The following is a 22,007-nucleotide window of genomic DNA, read 5'->3' on the forward strand; positions in this document are numbered from 1 at the left end:
GATGAGAAAAACATTCTTTTGAAAAGTAAAACACTATACATAAGTGAGACCTGTTAGGCCTAGTGCTTCTGTTACTCATTGGGATATATAGGAGGCAAAGGAACAAATCCTGCCCTGCTTTAATTTCTTACTGATATGCCTGTTTGCTTTGACATACATTTGCTTAAATGCCTCCTCTGAGCCTGTCACTGTAACAGGTGAAGAGCTCTTTGTCATAGTTATCTCTTTTCTTCAGTTATAAACTTGAATAAAATGTTTCACCATTAGACTAGCACTTTCTACAAAGACACTATGAAAACTATGTCAAGTTGATATGAAATTATCATACAGGTCTTAGCCAATTTTCTCTCTGCATGATTTAGGAGATTCCATTTCTGAACAAAGCATTGGCTGCTTTTCTAAATAGTCAACCACATGTAGCTGTCCCATGGAACCCTGAAACTCTCCATTTCCCATATGAGATTGTTAGCGCCTCTCAAAGCTTACTCCTCCTCCTGAATTCTCCATCTTGGAGAAATGAGCCAGCATCCACGCACTCACTTTGCCTGGGAATCATCCTTGACTTCTCTCTCTTCATCCATCCTCATGTGCATTTTCACCACCTTCTTTCTCTCAGTCTCTCTCCAGATTTTGAGGATTTTACCTTTGTAATAGCTCCAGACTCCTCTGTTTTCATTCTCACTGCCACTGTCTCACCTATACTGTGGGAACAACTTTCTAATACTCTCCCAGCTCAGCGTGCCCCTCCTCCAGTATCGCTACCAACAAACGAAGCCTAGTTAAAACAAAACAAAACAAAACAACCTAAGACTCCTCTTTCAGCAGATAGAAATGCAGCTGTTCCACATGTCCAGTCATCAGCCTCAACAATGCTGGTATAGGCATGAGTATACTGATTTCACAGGCTAGAAAATTTGGCCTAGAAACTGACTGACTTCAATTCCACTAGGTCTCTCCCGGCTAAACCCTCGCTCTTCAGTTTAATGCCTCAGGTTTTCCATCTGTAAAACTGGATCAATAATAGCTTTCTCATATAATTAGCATAAAGAGGAAATCAGGGCCTGGAACAGTGCCTGACACAGAACACTCGGTTACCCATTACCAATTATTTCCTGATGAAAGTTTTCATTGCTCATATTACTTCGTTCTTCAGTGCCCAACGAAGAAATAACGCAAGGGTTCCGAATCTGACGGACGAATTCTTTTCCTTTCAGGGCGCCATGTCCTCCCTGACATAGCCAACTCTTCACCCAGAGTTCATTACCTCTTTGGGCTTGTTTGCCCGCCCGAGACGAGGGGATACGCAGCTCCCGCACTGGGGCAGCGTCTCAACTTAGACTGATGGCGGAGGCACGGCCGTTAAACTGAGATGTGGACGCGCCAGGCTGAGGCCCGCGCAGGCGAGAAAAGCCGTGAACCCTTATTTAGACTTCGGATCTCTAGATGACGCGGTCTTTGATTCCTGTCCAAGGCTCAGGCCTCTGTTCCTCCTCTGTAGAAAAAAGAGTTTATCATTCCTTGTGCTTCCTCTCTCAGAGGGTTGCTGTGACGACGCAGGACTAGGATGCCGGAGAGAAAGTTCAGCTTTTCAAGCCCGAAGCCTAAGAAACGGCGACGGGGCCGACGCCCGGAGAAGGGAGTCACGTGACCGACGCGGCCGGGTCCTCTCAAGCCTCCGGGAGCCAGCCCCCGGACGACTCGTCTCTATGGTGGATGGGGCTCAAATACCGGGGCGGACTAAGTTGCTCTTCCGGGGTGATTGCCACCGTTTCCGGGGCGGGGCGGGGCGAGGCTTGCCCCTCGAGCCGACGTGCTTCAGCATCCTCCCGGTTCGTGTCTCCACGCTCCCTGCTGCAATGAGCTTCCTCAGAAGTTTCCCGCCGCCTGGCTCGGCTGAGGGGCTTCGGCAGCAGCAGCCAGAGACCGAGGCTGTGCTGAACGGCAAGGGCCTCGGCACCGGCACACTGTACATCGCTGAGAGGTAGGCAGGGTCCCTGTTTCCCTGTGTCGGTTTCCTGCGCGCCGCCTTCCTCCTGCTGGCGCGGCTGAGTGGCGGGGCGGGGACGAGACCGCGACCTCGCGGGCTGCTGAGAGGTGGAGCGCGCGAGCTCTGGGTCGCCTCAGGGGGGCCTGTGCCGGGGCGGAGACTCGATTGTTCCGGTGTCCCTTTCTCCCGAGTCTTCCTCTTTCTCACACGGAGTTCTCTCATTGATTATGCTTTTACCTGTTTTCCCGACGTCTGCTGAGTGCGTCGCTCTTTATTCAGGGTTTCGTTTTAAGATTTTGAATTTCCAGCCCCTGAGTTGAGAATCATCCTTGTGCCTGTCTTGCCTGTGAAAAGGTGCGGAAGGTGTTGCCCTGGGCAAAATATCTAAGTTTAGAGCAGATTGTGGAGGATTTTAAAAGTTTAGTTAAGAAGTACGGCTTTTCTTCTGTAGGTGTGGATGGGGAGAGGAACATCCTCAACCCCACGCAAACTGAGATCAGATCCAAGAGAGACTGAGACTCCCATTTCTCGTTTCCCATTTCTGACTCCCATTTCCATTCCTAGGAGGAATTGCCCTTTTATTTGTTTGGCCTCCTGGAGTACTGTAATTTTGCCGTAAGACAGATGTGTCTCCAATATCGTAGCTGTAGGACTGAGGTCCCTATTTCCTTGTTACGCGGTTTCAGTCATCCTCAAGCCAGCAATGACACATTGAATCCTTCCCATCCTTGATTTGTCTGACTTCTACTGATGCATCACTTTTGTCTACAGCCAGGGAAATTTCTCTCCTTTTTAAGAGCTCATGTGATTCCGGGGCGCCTGGGTGGCTCCGTGGTTTAAGCCTCTGCCTTCAGCTCAGGTGATGGTCTCAGGGTCCTGGGATCGAGCCCCGCATTGGCTCTCTGCTCAGCGGGGAGCCTGCTTTCCCCCAGTCTCTCTGCCTGCTTGTGATCTCGGTCAAATAAATAAATAAAATCTTAAAAAAAAAAAAAGAGCTCATGTGATACCATTGGACCCACACAGAATATCCAGGATGATCTCTCCATTCTGTTGTTAACTGATTAGTAACCTTAATTGCATATACAGGTTTTCTCTTGCCATGTGACAATATATTCATAGGCTTGACACTAGGGGGTTGAAAGTTCTGGGGGAAGCAAATTTTTGCCTACCACAGAGCACACAAGAAAATGTAAAGTCTAAAACATTGAGGACAGCTTAGGAATTTTGACCAATCGCTGAGAGAGGAAATAGAGATGGGAGGAAAAGCAAGTTGGGGGTGAGGTGCAAATAATGAGTTTGGTCTGGACATGTGTGATTAGTTGGACACAAGAGTGTGTGTGTTGGGAGAGTATTAACCATAGAGATTAAGAAATCATTAGTGTAAAGGTTAGCGTATACTCATGGCGGATAGGTTAGAAGAGAAGAGGGCCAAGGCATATCTATAGTAAGATAGGTATGGAAGAAGAGACTTGAGAACAGACAATAGGGAGAAGCAGTCAAAATCTGAAAAGCATCTGATGGGTAATGACAAGGAGATCTTTAATGATCTTGGGAGAGCAATTCTAAACGGCGGAGAGTGCTGTATATTGACTCTTTCTATAATGTAACTACTGTTTGGGGAAAGGAAGACAAGGCCCTATGCTTGTCTTTTCATTTTGAAAAACTTCAAACCTAAAGAAAAATCTCAAGTGTTGTTTATTAATACACATAGACAAACATTCATCACTTGTTAACATTTTACCACACTTACCTTTTTTCTGAGTTGTTTGAGAGTTGCAGGCATGTTGTCCATTCGTCTGTAAATACTTCAGCAAAAATCTCCTAAGAACAAGGACATTGTCCTGTATAATCACAATATAGTTATCACACTGAAGAAATAGAAATTTCTTTTAAGGTCATATGTTTAAAAAACTTTCATATCAGCTTTTCACTGAGAAATCTCTTACCTTCTTTAAGAAAATATTTTTGTAAAATATACATACAAAAAGGAATATACATTATATATGGGTGATTTAAAGAATTATAATTAAACCAGCCCCTGTATATCCACTATCTAGGTTAAGAATTGAATATTCTGGGGGCACCTGGGTGGCTCAGTGGGTTGAGCCTCTGCCTTCAGCTCAGCTCATGATCTCAGGGTCCTGGGATCCAGCCCCGCATCGGGCTTTCAGCTTAGTGGGGAGCCTGCTTCCCCTTCTCTCTCTCTGCCTGCCTCTCTGCTTACTTGTGATCTCTGCTTGTCAAATAAATAAATAAAATCTTTAAAAAAAGTAAAAGAAGAATAGAATATTCTGAGTACCATGGACAGCTTTATTCATCACTCTTTACTCTTTGTTAGCATTACCTTCTTGGTCTCTTTCCACTTTTCTTTCCCCCAGGCATTTCCAGGTCTTGATAGAATCAAGGCCTCAACAAACAGAGGTTTCCTAGAGGATATGACAAATGGGGGATTAACAGCCAGGTTAATGAGGTGGGGCTAAGGGGTAACGTTCTATTTAGAAGAGACAGGATGCTCAGAGGCAAGGGTAAGAAACAATATTTAGTGTGTGCCAGAGTATATAATACACACACCATCTTCATCGAGGGAATGAAGGGAAAAGGGTGGACAAATAATAAAACTGAAGAAGGAGCATGTTTGGGGCGCCTGGGTGGATCAGTGGGTTAAGCCTCTGCCTTCGGCTCAGGTCATGATCTCAGGGTCTGGGGATCGAGTCCCGCATCGGGCTCTCTGCTTGGCAGGGAGCCTGCTTCCTCCTCTCTCTCTCTTTGCCTGCCTTTCTGCCTGCTTGGTCTCTCTCTGTCAGATAAATAAATAAAATCTTAAAAAAAAAAAAAAGAAGAAGGAGCATGTTCTATGAGTTTGGCTTATTGCCCAAAGCTTTGAGAACATTATTTTAGGATTTTCGGTAGAGAGAGATAGGGTCTGATTTAATTTTAGGTGGTTTTTCAGATGTGTGTTGAGAGATACAGAACTCTTGGGCTTATTTTCAAAGTTGAGTTTTCATAGGAAATTGACTTTTTTACCCAGGTGGGGAACGGATCAGAGGCATGAATTATTCAAAATAGAGCATTTGAAATGGATAAAGTAGGTAGTTAAAATATATCTTAAGCCAAAGTAAATTTTAAAACAAATAGTTAAGCCAACTCAAAATCAAAACCTCATATCTCTTTCCTGTTCTTCACCTCATGCCAGGAATAAGGTATAATGATCATACTTGTTCAGAAGCATTAGAAATTAGCAAAATGTTCCTCTGTATTACTATCTATTTGTTTTTTCCCTTTTGTGACTCATGGCTTCTTTGGGTTGGGTGTAGTTAATTAGATATTTTGGTTTGGGAGGGCTTTTCTTCTATAATATGTGGAAAAATGAAGAAGAACATGGTGATCAGAGTAAATGTTGCTTTTGAATAGAATTTGCTTCTGTTCTGTAGAGTGCATATCCATGTCCATGTATAAGGAACTACAAAGCAGTTATGTCCTTTTTATTTATTTATTTATTTATTTATTTGACAGAGATCACAAGTAGGCAGAGAGGCAGGCAGAGAGAGAGAGAGGAGGAAGCAGGCTCCCCGCTAAGCAGAGAGCCCGATGTGGGGCTCGATCCCAGGACCCTGGGATCACGACCCAAGCCGAAGGCAGAGGCTTTAACCCACTGAGCCACCCAGGTGCTCCAGTTATGTGCTTTTTAAAGTAAAGACCATAGGGGTGCCTTGGTGGCTCAGTTGGTTAAGTGCCGGACTCTTGGTTTGACTTTGGCTTAGGTCATGATCTTGGGGTTGTAAGAGCAAGCCTGGCGGAGAGTCTGCTTGGGATTCTCTTTCTGCCCACTCCCTCTCCTCTAGCTCTCTCAAATAAATAAATCTTTTTTTTTTTTTTAAGATTTTATTTATTTATTTGACAGACAGAGATCACAAGTAGCAGAGAGGCAGGCAGAGAGGGAGGAGGAAGCAGGCTCCCCGCCGAGCAGAGAGCCCGATATGGGGCTCGATCCCAGAACCCTGAGAGCATGACCCGAGCGGAAGGCAGAGGCTCAACCCACTGAGCCACCCAGGTGCCCCTCAAATAAATAAATCTTAAAAAAAAAAAATGAAGACCATAATTTGATAGGTGGTGAGTCCACTTTATATTTTAGTTTTTCCATCTTCTAATTGAGTTATTAAAGTTTTATGGCTCTGGATATTTGAAATGATTTTGGATACCCAAATTTGGACTATCACTTTTGAGTTGTGATGATACTGGCCATTTTTGAAGTGAGAAAAGGCAGTTTATTTGCTTAAAATAATAGAGTTCTAGTAAAGGACTAGCATTACTTCTTTGATATGTGAGCACTATTTCATTTCCCCATTAAGAAGAAAGCAGTGGGGGGCGCCTGGGTGGCTCAGTGGCTTAAAGCCTCTGCCTTCAGCTCAGGTCATGGTCTCAGGGTCCTGGGATCCAGCCCTGCATCGGGTTCTTTGCTCGGCAGGGAGCCTGCTTCCTCCTCTCTCTGCTTGCCTCTCTGCCTACTTGCGATCTTTCTCTGTTAAATAAATAAATAAAATCTTTAAAAAAAAAAAAAGAAGAAGAAGAAAGCAGTGGACAGGAAAGATATGTATGTATACCACACACAATCCAATTGCAATAGTAAAATCTATTTCTCTGAAACTAATGGAATGAATCATTCTGGGAAATCATTTCTTGAGCTTACCTCTTTAAGCTTCTTACGATTTATCATTTTAAGCCTCCCAGGTTTTCTTTTTCTTTTTTTAATAAATATGTTGAATGGAAATCCTTGCAAATGACAGTGCATCTTTTCCTACTTTTGCTTTTTTTAGTGTACAAGTCATTGCATTTTTGTCTACTTAGAGTTGTACGTATTTTTACACCATCTAATTCTGTTTTCGCTTCTGATAAGTGAGGGTCATGTATTATATACACTTAATTGTGTTCTCAGACATGGATTTTCTTTAGGTGGACTAAGGTGTCAAGTTCATTCTCCCCTTACATGGAATATGAGTGGTCTCAGACTGGTGGGCTGTCATTGTTCTGGCCCGAGGGAGTCCTAGGTTCATCACTGTATTTGTTTTTGCTTGCTTAGAAATTAGGCAACCAGGCTTGTTAAAATTATGTAAAAAGTAGAATGATATGAGGGTGTTATTGTATTAATTTCTTTTTTAATAAAAGCTTTATTGAGATAATTCACATATACAATTCAGTGGTTGTTATTCTACTCACAGAGTTGTGCAACCATCACAATTGATTTTAGAATATTTTCATCACTCCAAAAGAAATTGGCACTCATTAGCAGTCAGTCTCCATTTGTCTCCAATCCTGTGCAGCCACTATATTTCATTAACTTTTACCCCATTAACATTTTTGTTGTGTGGTCTCTTAAGGATCTTTTTGCTACTTTTTTCCCTGCTAAGGTAAAATATGGGAAGTATTGCCAAAAAATTAGCCAGCCTTTACTCAAAACTCAACATACTGATTTTGGTGATATATTTCCTTTATTATCCCAATAAAATATTTGCATTTGGCCACTTTTGAGGGAAAACTAGACTTTTCTTATTTGTGGCTTTCTTTTAAAGCTGCAGAATAACTGAAAGGCTTCAGGTCTTTCAATGGGATAAGTATTATCTAACTTGTGGTAAGTATGATGACAGCCATTTCATGTATATGTCATTTAATGTCTTACTTGTGGAGAAATTAAGTTACTCCCAAGAGTTTATTGCATACTTATATGCTGAGCACTAATGCTAGTGGTTTTGAAGAACATGAAATAAAGGAATATGACAGGTTCTGTCAAGTAGCTCATATTCTGTCAGGGTACATCTGAGATCCATTATCACAGAGTTAAGTGCTAAATGGCTTATTACTGCACATAAGTGCAATTCAGAAAAAGAAGACATCATTATGTAATGGAGTAATTGGAGGGAGGACTCAAGGAGGAGCTGGGACTTAACCAGTTGAGGAGGAATTGCAAAAGCAAGGCACCTGAAGACATTCCAGATAAGAACCAGGATGAAAGGCATAGAAACATATGTGACTTAAGAAATTGCATTTCAAGGTTTTTTTTAATTTTTAGCTAGAGGAGAAGAGAACTTAACAGAATTGTTTTGTTTTGTTTTTTAAAGATTTTATTTATTTATTTGACAGAGATCACAAGTAGGCAGAGAGGCAGGCAGAGAGAGAGGAGGAAGCAGGCTCCCCGCTGAGCAGAAAGCCTGATGCGGGGCTCTATCCCAGGACCTTGGGATCACGACCTGAGCTGAAGACAGAGGCTTTAACCCACTAAGCCACCCAGGCGCCCCAACAGAATTGGTTTTAAAGAAAGTCAATTCCTGCTGCTGAATTTCATTATTTTAGGAATATTTCTAGGGGTGCCTGGGTGGCTCAGTTGTTGGGCGTCTGTCTTCAGCTTGGGCTGTGATCCCAGGATCTTGGGATGGGATCGAGCCCCACATCAGGTTCCATGCTCAGCAGATAGCCCCCTTTTCCACTTCCTCTGCTTGTGTTAACCTCTCTTGCTGTGTCTCTCTGTTAAATAAACTTTTAAAAAATATCTTTAGGGCAAAAAAAGGAGTATTTCTAAACACTAAGCTTGAATTTATTCACATGCATAAAACTGTCCAAGCTGAACCTTTATAAACTTTAGGGCTAAATTAGGATTTAATTTCTTAAAATAATCTACTTTACACCTGTTTTTCAGCCGCCTGTCTTGGTTAGATGGCTCTGGATTAGGATTCTCACTGGAATATCCTACCATTAGCTTGCATGCCGTGTCCAGGGACCTAAATGCCTATCCACGAGAGCATTTGTATGTTATGGTGAATGCCAAATTTGGAGGTATGTATGGTGTAATCTAATCTTGAGCTTCTTTTGGTGGAATATTAAATATCATATATTTAAAAAAAGGTCTTGATCATTAATATTCAAGCCATTGACCAATTTTGGGTAATAGATTATTAAGCAAAATTTCAACTCAGTAAAATAATTTGGACAGTACTTTTTATTTTCTATGTATTTGCACTTAGAATTTTTCATTTATTGTGGATTTATATTTCTACTTTTTCCTCTTACATTGACTTGTTTATTCTTTCTCTTTGTAAAGGCATTTATATTTAGCACCCTTAGAAGCATAGATCAGTATACTTTGTGCTTCCAAGAGTTTAGTGTAGAACCTGGTTTTTTGTTTTGTTTTATTAGAGAAGTGGTTCTCAGTGAGGGGACAGTGTTGTGCCCCCCCCCCTTTAGGCAATGACATTTGGATTGTCATGATTGAAAGGGGAGTAGAGTGCTACTGACATCTAGTAGTTAGAGACCAGAGATGCTACTTAGCACCCCACAAGGCACAGGATAGCCTCCCACAATCAGGAATTAACCCAGTCCAAATGTCAGTAGTGTCCAAGTTGAGAAGCCCTGTAGTACAAGATTCCCAATTTTTGCTATTGAAATAATTAGATTCATAAAGATCTAGTGAAAGTGATGAAAGAAGGGGTAAGAAAGAGAAAAAAATCCATTTGGGGGATTGTTGACAATGGGTTGTAAGAATGCCAAATGAGAAACAAATTAGGCACAAAATTAAAACTTGTGTTTAATTTTTGTAAGTGTAACTAAGTGAGAAGTTATTCTTATGTTGTGTCAGTTTAATATGCTCAACTTTTGTAGAAATGCAGAGCTTTGTGACTGAAAGGACAATTTGTTACACTTTTACTGAACTTGTGCTTTTAAAATAATGGGGTGTGGGGTGCCTAGGTGGCTCATTTGGTTAAGGATCTGCCTTCAGCTCGGCTTATGCCCAGTGTCCTGGGATCAAGCCCCACTTTTTCAGCTTCTTCCTCTCCCTCCCTGCTCCCGTCCTTGCATATGCTCTCTCTTTCTCTGTGTCAAATAAAGAAATAAAACCTTAAAAAATAAATAAAATAATAAAACTAATAAAATGTTGCCTTTCTTTCGAAATAGTGTATAAGAGACAGTCCCGTGAGTTTGCCTGTTAAGCTACTGCTCCTTCAATTTAGGATTTTAATATCATTTCAGATGTAAGATGGTGACTTATAATTAGTGTGACATTAAATTATCTAATAACTTTTAGGGCTTTTGGCAACCCTGTCTCATCAGTCCTGCCTGATTCAGCTCTCTGAAAATATTTTTGGTAAAAGTTTTTGAACACTTGCCATTGGAAAAAATGCAAAGATAGATAAAAATCTAGTGAAGTTTGAAAGAGAGGGTAAGGAAAAGAAAAAGTTGTTGACCTTGGGTTGTAGTAAGATTTCCAAATGAGGAGGTTTGGGGCATAAAGTTCACTTTCCAAATAAGTACAGCTATGATTTTATAAACAAGATTATTTCATACTTAGTGTAAGCCATTCATTCATAGAATTGCAAAACTGAGAGGTGACCTTGCTAGTCATTTCCAGTTCGTGGTGTGAAATGCCCATAAATAGTGGAGAGTATTAGCTTTGGCCAAAGATGTATGTTAGAAAATTAGGTTAGAGAGGTAGAGTTCAAGGTTAGAGATGTAGCTAAAGAGAAAAAAACACTGAATAAGACTGTCATTAACTTGGTAAGCAAGTTATTTTCGTCTCTCTGAGCCTAAGTTTCATCCAGAAAAATGAGGGGTTTGTAGTATTTAGTTCTTAAACGTGGCTGCACTGTAGAAACACCTGGGGAGCATTAAAAATAAAATACCAGGAGTCCCAGACTAGGCAGTAAGGATTCAGTAGGTTTGAGATAGGTATTTTAAATGTTTGCTCTATATGATTATATTCTTGAAATTGATGGGACTATGATTAATCTTTCTTACCAAACTAAGTTGGATTTCACTATCGTACTAAAAAGTAGAATCCTCCTGGGTCACATTTACGTAGTAGTTCTCCAGTTCCAGATTTTTTTTGTTTCTTTTTTTTTTTCTTTTCTTTTTTTTTTTTTTTTAGGTTTTATTTATTTATTTGACAGAGATCACAATTAGACAGAGAGGCAGGCAGAGAGAGAGGGGTGGAAGCAGGCTCCCCATTGAGCAGAGAGCCCAATGTGGGGCTCCATCCCAGAACCCTGAGATTCATGACCTGAGCTGAAGGCAGAGGCTTAACCCACTGAACCACCCAGGCACCCCTCTAGTTCCGTTTTTGTGGGATTCAGCTCTTCTCAAAAGTTCACGTGCTTGGATCCTGTTTTCCCAGCCTTTGTTCCTATCCTGATTCTCCAAGCTCCAGATGTTTTTTTTCTCTTTGGATTACCTCCATAAACCTTATTAAAGTAGACTTTCAACTTATAATTGAGGATACTAGATTATTTTTAAAATAACTGAAAACTTACTTGCACTGTTAAAAATTTAGAAAAGTTTAGAGACTGGAAATATGGCAGATACTATGATCTAGCATGAGATGATGAGTGTTGGTCATAGTTGTGTATTTTTCTTAATTGCAAAGATACTGTATTGTATTTATATTTCTTGCCTCAAGGTAGATTCCTGAGGATATAAGAAATATTGTTATAAATGTTATTTCGGGATGCCTGGGTGGCTCAGTTGGTTGGACGACTGCCTTCGGCTCAGGTCATGATCCCGGAGTCCCGGGATCGAGTCCCACATCGGGCTCCCAGCTCCATGGGGAGTCTGTTTCGCTCTCTGACCTTCTCCTCACTCGTGCTCTCTCTCACTGTCTCTCTCTCAAATAAATAAATAAAATCTTTAAAAAAAAAAAAAAAAAATAAATGTTATTTCTAGGGAGAGGAACTAGGGTGGTAGGGACTTACTTTTTCCTTGGACTACATCACACTCTTTCAATTATTTTTATACCAGCATGTATTACTTTAATAATATAAAAGTGATGTTCATTCAGTTATAGAATAATAGTTATAATAGTTAAATACATTTCATTTTTATTAAAACACTGAAAAAGTTTGGTACTACCATAATGTATTAAATTCAACTGTTTAGAGTTGTTTAGAGTTCTCCAATTTGTTTTATTATTTCCCTTGTTTACAGAGGACAGTATAACAATATAACTATATAACAGCAATAGGACAGATAAATGTCCTATGAAATCTGTTATTTAAAATTGTTAATAGTGGGCATTTAAATTTTTTTCCTTTTTTGCTTATATAAGCAAATTTATACATATATATGTATATATTTATAAGCAAAGTATATATACATATCATATATATGTATATGTATTTTTATTTTTATTTTTTTACTTTTATTTTTCCAAGCCATGCAAGCTAAATGTAGAATGAAAAAAATCGTTATTTTTATATATATATTTATAAGCAAAGTATAATACATATATATACATATGATATGTATATAATACATATGTATATACATATACTACATATGTATATAATACACATATACATATATGCATTATGTATATATACATTATACATATATACATATATGTATTATAAACAAAGTATAATACATATATACACATATGATATGTATATAATACATATAATACATATGTATTATATACATATACATACATTATATACACACAATACATATGTATTATATATGTATAATATGTATATTATATATGTATTATATACATATATACATGTATGTATTATACATACACATATATACATATATGTATTATATACATATAATACATATATACATGTATGTATCATACTTTGCTTATAAATATATATATAAAAATAAAGATTTTTTTCATTCTACATTCAGCTTGCATGGCTTGGAAAAATAAAAGTAAAAAAATAAAAATAAAAAATGCATTTAGATACCCCTTATAGTTGATTCCTAGGAGTAGAATTGCTGCTTTGAAAGTGCTATTTTTAAAGCTCTTAACATATATTGTCAGATTGCTTTCCAAAAATTGTGTATCAGTTTACACTTTTGATAGTAGTATAAGAATCTTTCTACTTTGTTTTCATCTGCATAGGGAAATAAAATGTTTTTTAAATGGTAACTTTAATATGCTAAACAGCATTTAATTTACATTTTTATGTGTTATTTTTTATTTAAATTCAGTTTAGTTAACCTGTAGTATATTATTAGTTTCTGGGGTAGAATTTAGTGATTCATCAGTTGCATGTAACACCTTTAATTCATATTAGTTTGAGCATGTTTTGAGAGTCTATTTAAGTACTTTGTTGACCTGGTTTTGTAAATTTTTTATATTATTTATTTTTTAAGGTTTTTTTTTTCTTTAAGATTTTATTTTTAAGCAGTCAGTACACCCAAGGACTTGTACTTAGAAGTCAGATAGCAGGAGTCTCATTCTCTACTGACTGAGCCAGCCAGGCACCCCTGAAGATTTTCTTTTTTAAAGATTTTATTTATTTATTTGACAGACAGAGATCACAAGTAGGCAGAGAGGCAGACAGAGAGAGGGGGAAAGCAGGCTCTCTGCCGAGCAGAGAGCCCAATGCGGGGCTCCATCCCAGGACCCTGGGACCATGACCTGAGCCGAAGGCAGAGACTTTAACCACTGAGCCACCCAGGCGCCCCTGAAGATTTTATTTTTAAGTAATCTCTGCATCCAGTGTGGAGCTCGAACTTAAGATCCTGAGATCAAGAGTCAATGTGCTCTACCAATTGAGTCAGCCAGAAAAAAAGCCAACTCTGTAGATACCTTCAGAGTTTAGTTTTATAATAAAAATGTTCAATACCCCGACCTGGTTTTTTAAAGTTATGAAATAGTTCAAACATGGAAAAGTACAGAGAGTAATAAAAAGTTTTCATTATTCTTTATCTAACATAAGTTCTTTTTTTTCATTTGTCTTTTTTTTTTTTTAAGATTTTATTACTTATTTATTTGTCAGAGAGAGAGCGAGTGTGCACAAGCAGGCAGAGTGGCAGGCAAAGGCAAAGAGAGAAGCAGACTCTCCGCTGAGCAAGGAGCCGGATGTGGGACTCGATCCCAGGATCCTGGGATCATGACCTGAGCCAAAGGCAGTGGCTTAACTGACTGAGCCACCCACTCATCCCTCATATTAGTCTTTTAAAGAAATAAAACTGGGAGTGTCTAGGAGGCTCAGTCAGTTAAGTGTCTGACTCTTGATTTCTGCTCAGGTCCTAAGATGGAGCTGAGTGTCTGGCTTTATGCTTAGCGGGGAGTCTGCTTGAGAGTTTTTCTGTCCCTATCCCTCTCCCTTTCTTCCCCAATTGCACTCTCTCTCTCTCTTTCTGAAATGAACAAATCTTTAGGCAGATGTGCATGGCTCAGTTAAGCATCTGTGATAAGCTTTTAACTAAGTTAAGCTTTCTGTGTGTGTAAAATAAATAATTAAAAAATCCTTTAAAAAATAAAATAAAATGAATAAATCTTTAAAAAAATATAAAGAGCTAAAACTGTATTGGTACCATTGAAATCCTTTTCATACCTTTTCCATTTTGTTCCATACTCTGTCTCCCAAATTAAACATTGCCCTAAAGGTGGTTATGTGTCCTTCCCATCTAAGCTTTTAGATTTTTTACTGAATATGTATAAAATCCATAAGCAAAATAATGGTTTTGTTTTACGTTTAAACTTTTAATAAATAAATGTATTATTTATATATATTCTGTAGTTGGTTTTTTCACTTGGTTACATTTTTTAATCTAGGAGTTTTGTTACATAAAAATACTCATTTCTTTTTAACTGCTGTCTATAAAATATCACATGACCGGGTTACAATACATGTTTGTTTGTTTTTTTAAGTAGCATTTATTTTTAAAATTTTCACAAGTGCATACAGTACTTCACTAAACATTTATGTATAAACTCCTTCTGTACATAATGTATACATAGATGAGGAATTGCTGGGTAATAGGCTATGCATACCTCCAGAATAGTTGTAGTAGTTCCTGCTTCCATCAGCAGCCTGCGCTAGTTTTCTTTATTGAACATTTGTATTTTTTTCTTGCCTACAGACTTCAGTAATTTATCTGTTTGGTTTGCTAACTTTTATGGGCCTTAGTTTTCTCATCTGTAAATTATTGGTGATAAAGCACATCAGTGGTTTACAAACTGCTACTGAATCCTTTGTTTCATGGTGAAAGGTAGGAGAGGCAGAGGACAGTGGGACTGTACTTGTTAGAGGCCTGTTTGGGTTTCTTCACCCCTACCATGACTTCAAAGGGGGCTTGGGATCCTTAGAGTTCAGTAAGGCACAGTGTGACTAGACCAGGGAGGCTGCCCAAGGTCTTTTTTAGCTCTAAAATAACCATGTTATGAAGTAAAAACTATATTGCAGTGTTTAGATACATCAGGAAGCATCCTTTATGAATTTATTTTAGGGTTCTTTTTTTCCAAAACAAAAAACATCATTTAAATAGTTATTTTTATTCCCTTCCTAGAAGAATCAAAGGAATCTGTTACTGAAGAAGAAGAAGACAGTGATGATGATGGTGAACCTATTGCTGAATTCAGATTTGTGCCTAGTGATAAATCAGCATGTGAGTATTCTATAGAATTGATTCTTTTCCTTTTATATACCAAGTATCCCACCCCTCATACACATACACTTTTTTTTTTTTTTTTTAAAGATTCTATTTATTTATTTGACAGAGAGAAATCACAAGTAGATGGAGAGGCAGGCAGAGAGAGAGAGAGGGAAGCAGGCTCTCCGCTGAGCAGAGAGCCCGATGCGGGACTCGATCCCAGGACTCTGAGATCATGACCTGAGCCGAAGGCAGCGGCTTAACCCACTGAGCCACCCAGGCGCCCCTACACATACACTTTTACCTTTAGCCTCATTACCTCTGTTCCGTTGCTTTTTCTTCATCCTAACATCTAACGTATCATTGAGGACCAGATACCTATTGATATCAAAGATTGTCAGTGTGGTGAGGGTATAGGAGACACCATGTTATTTGGTGTGTTTTGTGAATGGAGGGACCTGGTTATTTTTATTGACTTGATGCTATTGACTTTGAATCTTGCCAGATAGAGGGCAGGGGTCTTGGCAGTTCCAAAGTGGAAGATGCCAGGATAGCTGGATAGCTGGAAAAGAGCCCTATGAACTGAAAGGGGCTTCACCCTGATACCAGCAGTCTGATCAAGACACTGCCTCTTTTTCTCAGAAAACCCAGCCAGGCATGAAGAAGTCTCAGCATTATCTTAAAATGAACTATTATTTTGTGACTTATCCATTTCCATCAAGTACTTTTCAAGATTGATTCTCCTTGGAATTTAGCAGGTTTTATAAATAGTGAGACTCTGGTATATTTCTTGTCTACTCATTGAATTAATTTACACTGTTGGTTATACTATTAAATTTTCACTCTACACTGGCCAGAAAAGAATGTTCATTACAATTTCCTTGTTCAGTGGAGGCCATGTTCACTGCAATGTGTGAATGCCAGGCTTTGCATCCTGATCCTGAGGATGAAGACTCAGATGATTATGATGGAGAAGAATATGATGTAGAAGCACATGGTTAGTGAAACGGATTTTCTTAAATGTGTGTTTATTTCATTTTAACCAGTTATTTGTACTAAGGCTATGGGATTATAGTTTTTTATATTTCTATTAAATACTCATTTAATACTCTATTAAATACTCACTCAAAAGTGAATGGTGCAGTTCATGTCTAAGCCAAACTGGAAAAATGGATGGATTTTCCAAGCTTGAGGGTAAAAAGTAGGTATGATTGGGAGCAGAAAATGAATAGAGATAAATGGAGGGGAAGAAAACAATAGATGAGAAAGCGGATGGTTGGGAGAATCTTTTAAATTGATGCACCTGCTCCCAGAGAACAAGCCTTCTCCCTCCACCACTTAAAAACTTTATCACCTACAGCTTTACTTAACATAATGCTTCAAACAACTCACTACCAAAGTCATTTTCTCCCCCGAGAACCATACGTCATTTATCTAAGATTATTTCTCTTTTCCAGACCAGAATACCATTATAGTCTGGTAGTCTTATAACATGAGGTGCCTGCTGTTCTCTTTTCTTTTCTTTTTCCCACTGCTTTCATGTCCACTGATCTGGCTGTCCAAAGTCCTTTCCTCCATATGTACCTACTTCCTGGCCTGAGACAAATTCGGTTCTAGAGTTTTCCTTCTATGAGAAGGAGATACATTTAGAGAATACAGGAGGAGGTACAATTAGAGAATGTATCTAAACATATTCTCATTTCCAATGAGATTTTTGAATGATTTTATTTTTTATCCTTTTTATATTTTCCAGAATTTCTCAGTTTTTAAAGGGAGCATGTATTTTTGTTTTTTGTTTTTGTTGTTGTTGTTTTTAAATATTTTATTTTTTTCAGTGTTTCAAAATTCATTGTTTATGCACCAATCCAGTGCTCCATGCAATACGTGCCCTCCTTAATACCCACCACCAGGCTCACCCTACCCCCTACCTCCTCCCCTCCAAAACCCTCAGTTTGTTTCTCAGAGTTCACAGTCGCTCATGGTTTGTCTCCCCCTCCGATTTCTCCATCTCACATCTCCTCTCCATCTCCCAATGTCTTCCGTGTTATTCTTTAAAGGAGCATGTGTTTTAATCCAAAAAACCTATCAGTACAAATTAGTATCATATTAATTTGTACTCACCTATAAAATTCCCTCTAGTTCATGGACATTTGATTTTTTGAGAATTGCTGTTTACTGGCTCATTATCTTGTGGAATCCCTTCTCCTTATGGAGGGTAGAGACATTTTCTTTGTGTCTTTATTTTCAATAGATGACCTACATCTCTGTATTAAATAAATATTGAAAAATATTTCCCTAGAAGCCTTTTTAAACTGTACCTTATCTTCAGTAAATGCATTATTGATTATCCATGTTTTTCTAATTGCTTTATAATAGCTTAAAAGCATTTTATTTATTTAGAACAAGGGCAGGGAGACATCCCTACATTTTATACCTATGAAGAAGGATTATCCCATTTAACAGCAGAAGGCCAAGCCACATTGGAGAGATTAGAAGGAATGCTTTCTCAGTCTGTGAGCAGCCAGTATAACATGGCTGGAGTCCGGACAGAAGATTCAATAAGAGATTATGAAGGTGAGTATCCTTTCTTTCACTGTGAGCAGTTAGATGGTCCTTGGGCAGCAGGGGAAGGTACGGAGAGATATATATGTTCTTTTAGAAACTCTTTATATATATATATATATATATTTATATAATATATATATATTTATTAATTTGACAGAGATCGCAAGTAGGCAGAGAGGCAGGCAGAGAGAGAGAGGGAAGCGGGCTCCCCACTGAGCAGAGAGCCCAATGTGGGGCTTGATCCCTGGACCCTGGGATCTTGACCTGAGCTGAAGGCAGAGGCTTTAACCACTGAGCCACCCAGGCACCCCTAGAAACTCAAGAGAGAGAAATCGCAGAATTAATCTTACCATGTAGGAAGCAAATGTAGAATTACATAGAATGGGAATTCTCATGAAACTTTGTTGTTGTTTTTTTTTTTTACTTTTCTCCTGAACTACAAAACTAGTCTTTTGACAGTCAAAAATCTTAAATGGACACAGGCAAAGAAGAAATGAAAAATCAAGTGTAATTATGATTGAAAGACCTCTGTTAATTTTTCTTTTGCATATCTTTCCAGTTTTTTTGTTTGTTTGCTTATGTGTATGTGTATCTATGCTGCTGTTTTTATTTTTAAAACTAATTCCTACATGATTATATGCAAAACTAGGATAATCTATTAATTAAAAGGGCTAGACAGCACTCAAGAAACTTGGGTTCTTATTCTGTGACAAACTTCTGGACCTTAAACAAATGGCTTTCAAATTTGCTTCTGTTATCTCCACTTTGTAGATTTTTTGGTAAATATTTCCCCTATAAGACTGATTTGCTTTCTGAGTATCCTATTTTAGTCAGAATGTTGAAGTATTCTTCTGACTCAGCCTTTACTTCTTATTTCTTGTTCCAGTGCAATACTGGGGCCCATGGATTTTTTCATTTAAATGACTTTAACATTTCCTTGCTATTACTGCTGCTGTCCTTCAACCCTAGGCCCTTGTCTTCTCCGACTGGATTTACAATAGTAAAATTTTTTGCCTTGATCATTCTTGCCTTCAGCTCACTGTGCCATCTTAATCTGAGAACACTCTGTGGTCACCCCTATATAGGGATGTTCCCTCAGTGATTGCCTGATAATCACCATATAAAGTTCTAACTCTGAAGAGACAACCTCACCTTTGCCCCACATATCTCTGATTTTGTTCCTTCTACTCTCAGTAGAACATTGAGATACTGCTCTTATGTGCCAGACCCTGATTTAAGCACATTACACATACTCATTTAATCCTTCAAAGAATGTTTTGTGGTAAATGTTACTGTGATCCCTACTTTACAGATGAAGAAACTGAAGCACAGAAAGATCACATAACTTGCTAGAGGTCAAATAGTTAATAAGTGAGAGGATTAAATGAGCTATTATGCAAAAAGAATACATTAGGACCTGTTATAAGCACTTCTTGCATCTTACATGTATTTAATATGTACTAGTATTTTAATGTTGTTAACGAGTCTTACCACTTTTAATTTTTAGAGATGCAGATATTCTTAAAGAGGGTTACTGTAGTTTTTCTTTTTTTAAATAAAGATTTAATTGATTAATTTATTTGAAAGAGAGCATGCAAGCATGGGGAAGGACAGAAGGAGAGACCGAGAGAATCTCAAGCAGATTCTGCAGAGTGTGGAGCCCAATATGGGGCTCAGTCTCAGGACACTGAAATCATGACCTGAGCCAAAACCAAGAGTTGAACCCTTAACTGACTGAGCCATCCAGGAATCCCTCGTTTTTCTTTTATTGGGCAATACAAGTTTCTGTAATATAATGCTGTAATCAATATCATCATGCACATATAGCATGTTGACCTGGAGGTTCTGAAGTCCTGGGTTTTTTTTTTTTTTTTTAAGATTTTATTTATTTATTTGAGTGAGAACATGTGTGTGTGTGCACGCCTGCACAAGTAAGAGGAGGGACAGAGGTAGAGGGAAAGATTTCAAGCAGATGCCCAGCTGAGCAGAGAGCCCAATGCAGGACTCAATTCCAGGACCCCGAGATCATGACCTGAGCCGAAGGCAGAGGCTTAACCAACCAGATGTCACAGTCCTGGGATATTTTAATTTGGAAAAGTTTAGGCTTTGGGTCACACTGTTAGTCCTTGTGTATTCTCTCCATTTTAAGTCCTAGTTGGTGAGCCTCTAACAGGGTATGGGCTGAGATGGTTCAGATGATTTCTAGTGTACTATCAAACTCTTAGCTGAAAGAATTCAAGATGTTACCTTTTTTTTATTACAGTGATTAACAGGGGAGTGTCCTTGGACATTGAAAAGCTTTTCTTCACTGAAGGCCTTTTTTTTTATTAAATTGTAAAATTCCTTGTTTAATGCTTTATAGTAAATGATTTTAAGATCACAAACACTTTTTGCTAAGTGATATTTTAGACTTTTATTCCTAAGCCTTATTAGGATATTGAGAGTTGCCTATATATGAAACTTTTTCAGCCTGTACCATTCATTCCCCATCTCCTAAAGTCCTAAGTACCCATGTCACTCTTTTTGCCATTGATTTATTTATTTTGTTCAACCTTTGCATTTTAAAAAATTTGATTTATTTTTAAAAATTTTTAAATGGCTAAAAATTATATATGTTTAAGATATGCCAGATGATGTTTTCATATACATAGTGAAATAATTATAACAGTCAAGTTAATTAACATCCATTGCTTCACATAGTTACCCATTTTTTGTGGTGAGAACACCTAAGATCTGCTGTCTTGGTAAATTTCAACCTTTTTGCTGTTTAAATACAGCCTATCGCAGTTCTCTCTGCCTGAGTCCTGCACACTGTGCTTTAATAAAACCATCTTTTTCACACTGAGAAACAAACACCCTGTCTTTTTGTGGTATTTCAGTACTTCGTGTGCTTATTTTCGTAAGAAGTGTTTATTGAGCTACTATGCCAGGTACAGAGAATATAGCAGTGCCCAAGTAAGATGAAATTACTGTCTTCATGTCAATGGCATTCGTGTGTAGACAAAAATAATTTAACTCATTAGGCAGTTATAGTACATTGTGATACAGCATTGAGTTATAGGGGAAGCTTGAGAAGCCATGGAATCAAGAGGTTGGACTCTTCACTCAGCCTGGATAGTCAAGAGAGAGATTCAAGCTTCATGGAGTAAGTGACATCTAAGCCAAGATCAGAAAGTGGAGTCAAGTGACCTGGGTGAAGGGGGATTATGTACAGGTTGGGGAGAGATGCAGGTAACAGGATCAGCCATGTGCAGAAGTTCAAGAGACCATTCAACTTTGGGGGACTGTAAGTAGCTCATTATGTCTGGATCTCTGTGTATGAAGGGTGGTTATTACAGCAACAGATAAAGGTGGAGTAGTGAACTGGGTTATACATTAATGGAACTTGAAAGCTTTTTTTTTTTTTTTTTTAAGATTTTATTTATTTATTTATTTGACAGAGAGAAATCACAAGTAGATGGAGAGGCAGGCAGAGAGAGAGGGAAGCAGGCTCCCTGCTGAGCAGAGAGCCCAGTGCGGGACTCGATCCCAGGACCCTGAGATCATTACCTGAGCCGAAGGCAGCGGCTTAACCCACTGAGCCACCCAGGCGGCCCTTGAAAGCTTTTTAAAAGAATTTTAGTGTTCTGCCTGGGTCAATGAGAATGTGAAGTGAGGAACTTTTAATTTGATTGTAGTTTCAGAAGATGATCCTGGCTGTGATATGGAACATTGATTGCAGAGGGAAATACTGGAGGATAGAAGAGAAACTCTGTTTTTTTTTTTTTAAGATTTTATTTATTAGAGAGAGAGAGAATGTACATGAGTCAGGGGAAGGGCAAAGAAGCAGACTCCCTGCTGAGCGGGGAGCCTGTTGTGGGGCTCGATCCCAGGACCCTGGGATCATGACCCAAGCCAAAGGCAGACACTTAACTGACTGAGCCACCCAGGCGTCCCAAAAAGAAACTGTTAAGTAAGTTATGATTTAAATTAGATGAGAGATCATGGCCTGCATTTGTTACTGGGAGTGAATGTCAAAGACTTAACAGATTTGAGAGATGTTTAAGAGCGCGAAGCAGTGTAAGTTAGAGATGTGGGTAGGGGT

At 38.6% G+C, this 22,007-nt stretch overlaps 1 protein-coding gene across 3 annotated transcripts in view; it reads left to right on the forward strand.

Moving 5' to 3' along the window:
* The first annotated feature begins 1,747 nt into the window (after positions 1-1,747).
* The window catches only part of CLNS1A (chloride nucleotide-sensitive channel 1A), a 48,156-nt gene continuing 27,896 nt past the window's right edge, over positions 1,748-22,007 (forward strand). The window contains exons 1-5 of one of the 3 annotated variants that reach the window (XM_059188147.1): positions 1,748-1,981; positions 8,676-8,812; positions 15,275-15,373; positions 16,248-16,355; positions 17,759-17,932. In XM_059188147.1, coding sequence (XP_059044130.1) covers positions 1,857-1,981; positions 8,676-8,812; positions 15,275-15,373; positions 16,248-16,355; positions 17,759-17,932 — 643 coding nt within the window. In that variant the 5' untranslated portion in view covers positions 1,748-1,856. The remainder of the gene's footprint in view (positions 1,982-8,675; positions 8,813-15,274; positions 15,374-16,247; positions 16,356-17,758; positions 17,933-22,007) is intronic. The other 2 variants (XM_059188156.1, XM_059188136.1) reach the window with 2 other exon arrangements.

The sequence above is a fragment of the Mustela lutreola genome, chromosome 1 (genome assembly GCF_030435805.1).
Source record: "Mustela lutreola isolate mMusLut2 chromosome 1, mMusLut2.pri, whole genome shotgun sequence".
Taxonomy (NCBI): Eukaryota; Metazoa; Chordata; class Mammalia; order Carnivora; family Mustelidae; genus Mustela; species Mustela lutreola.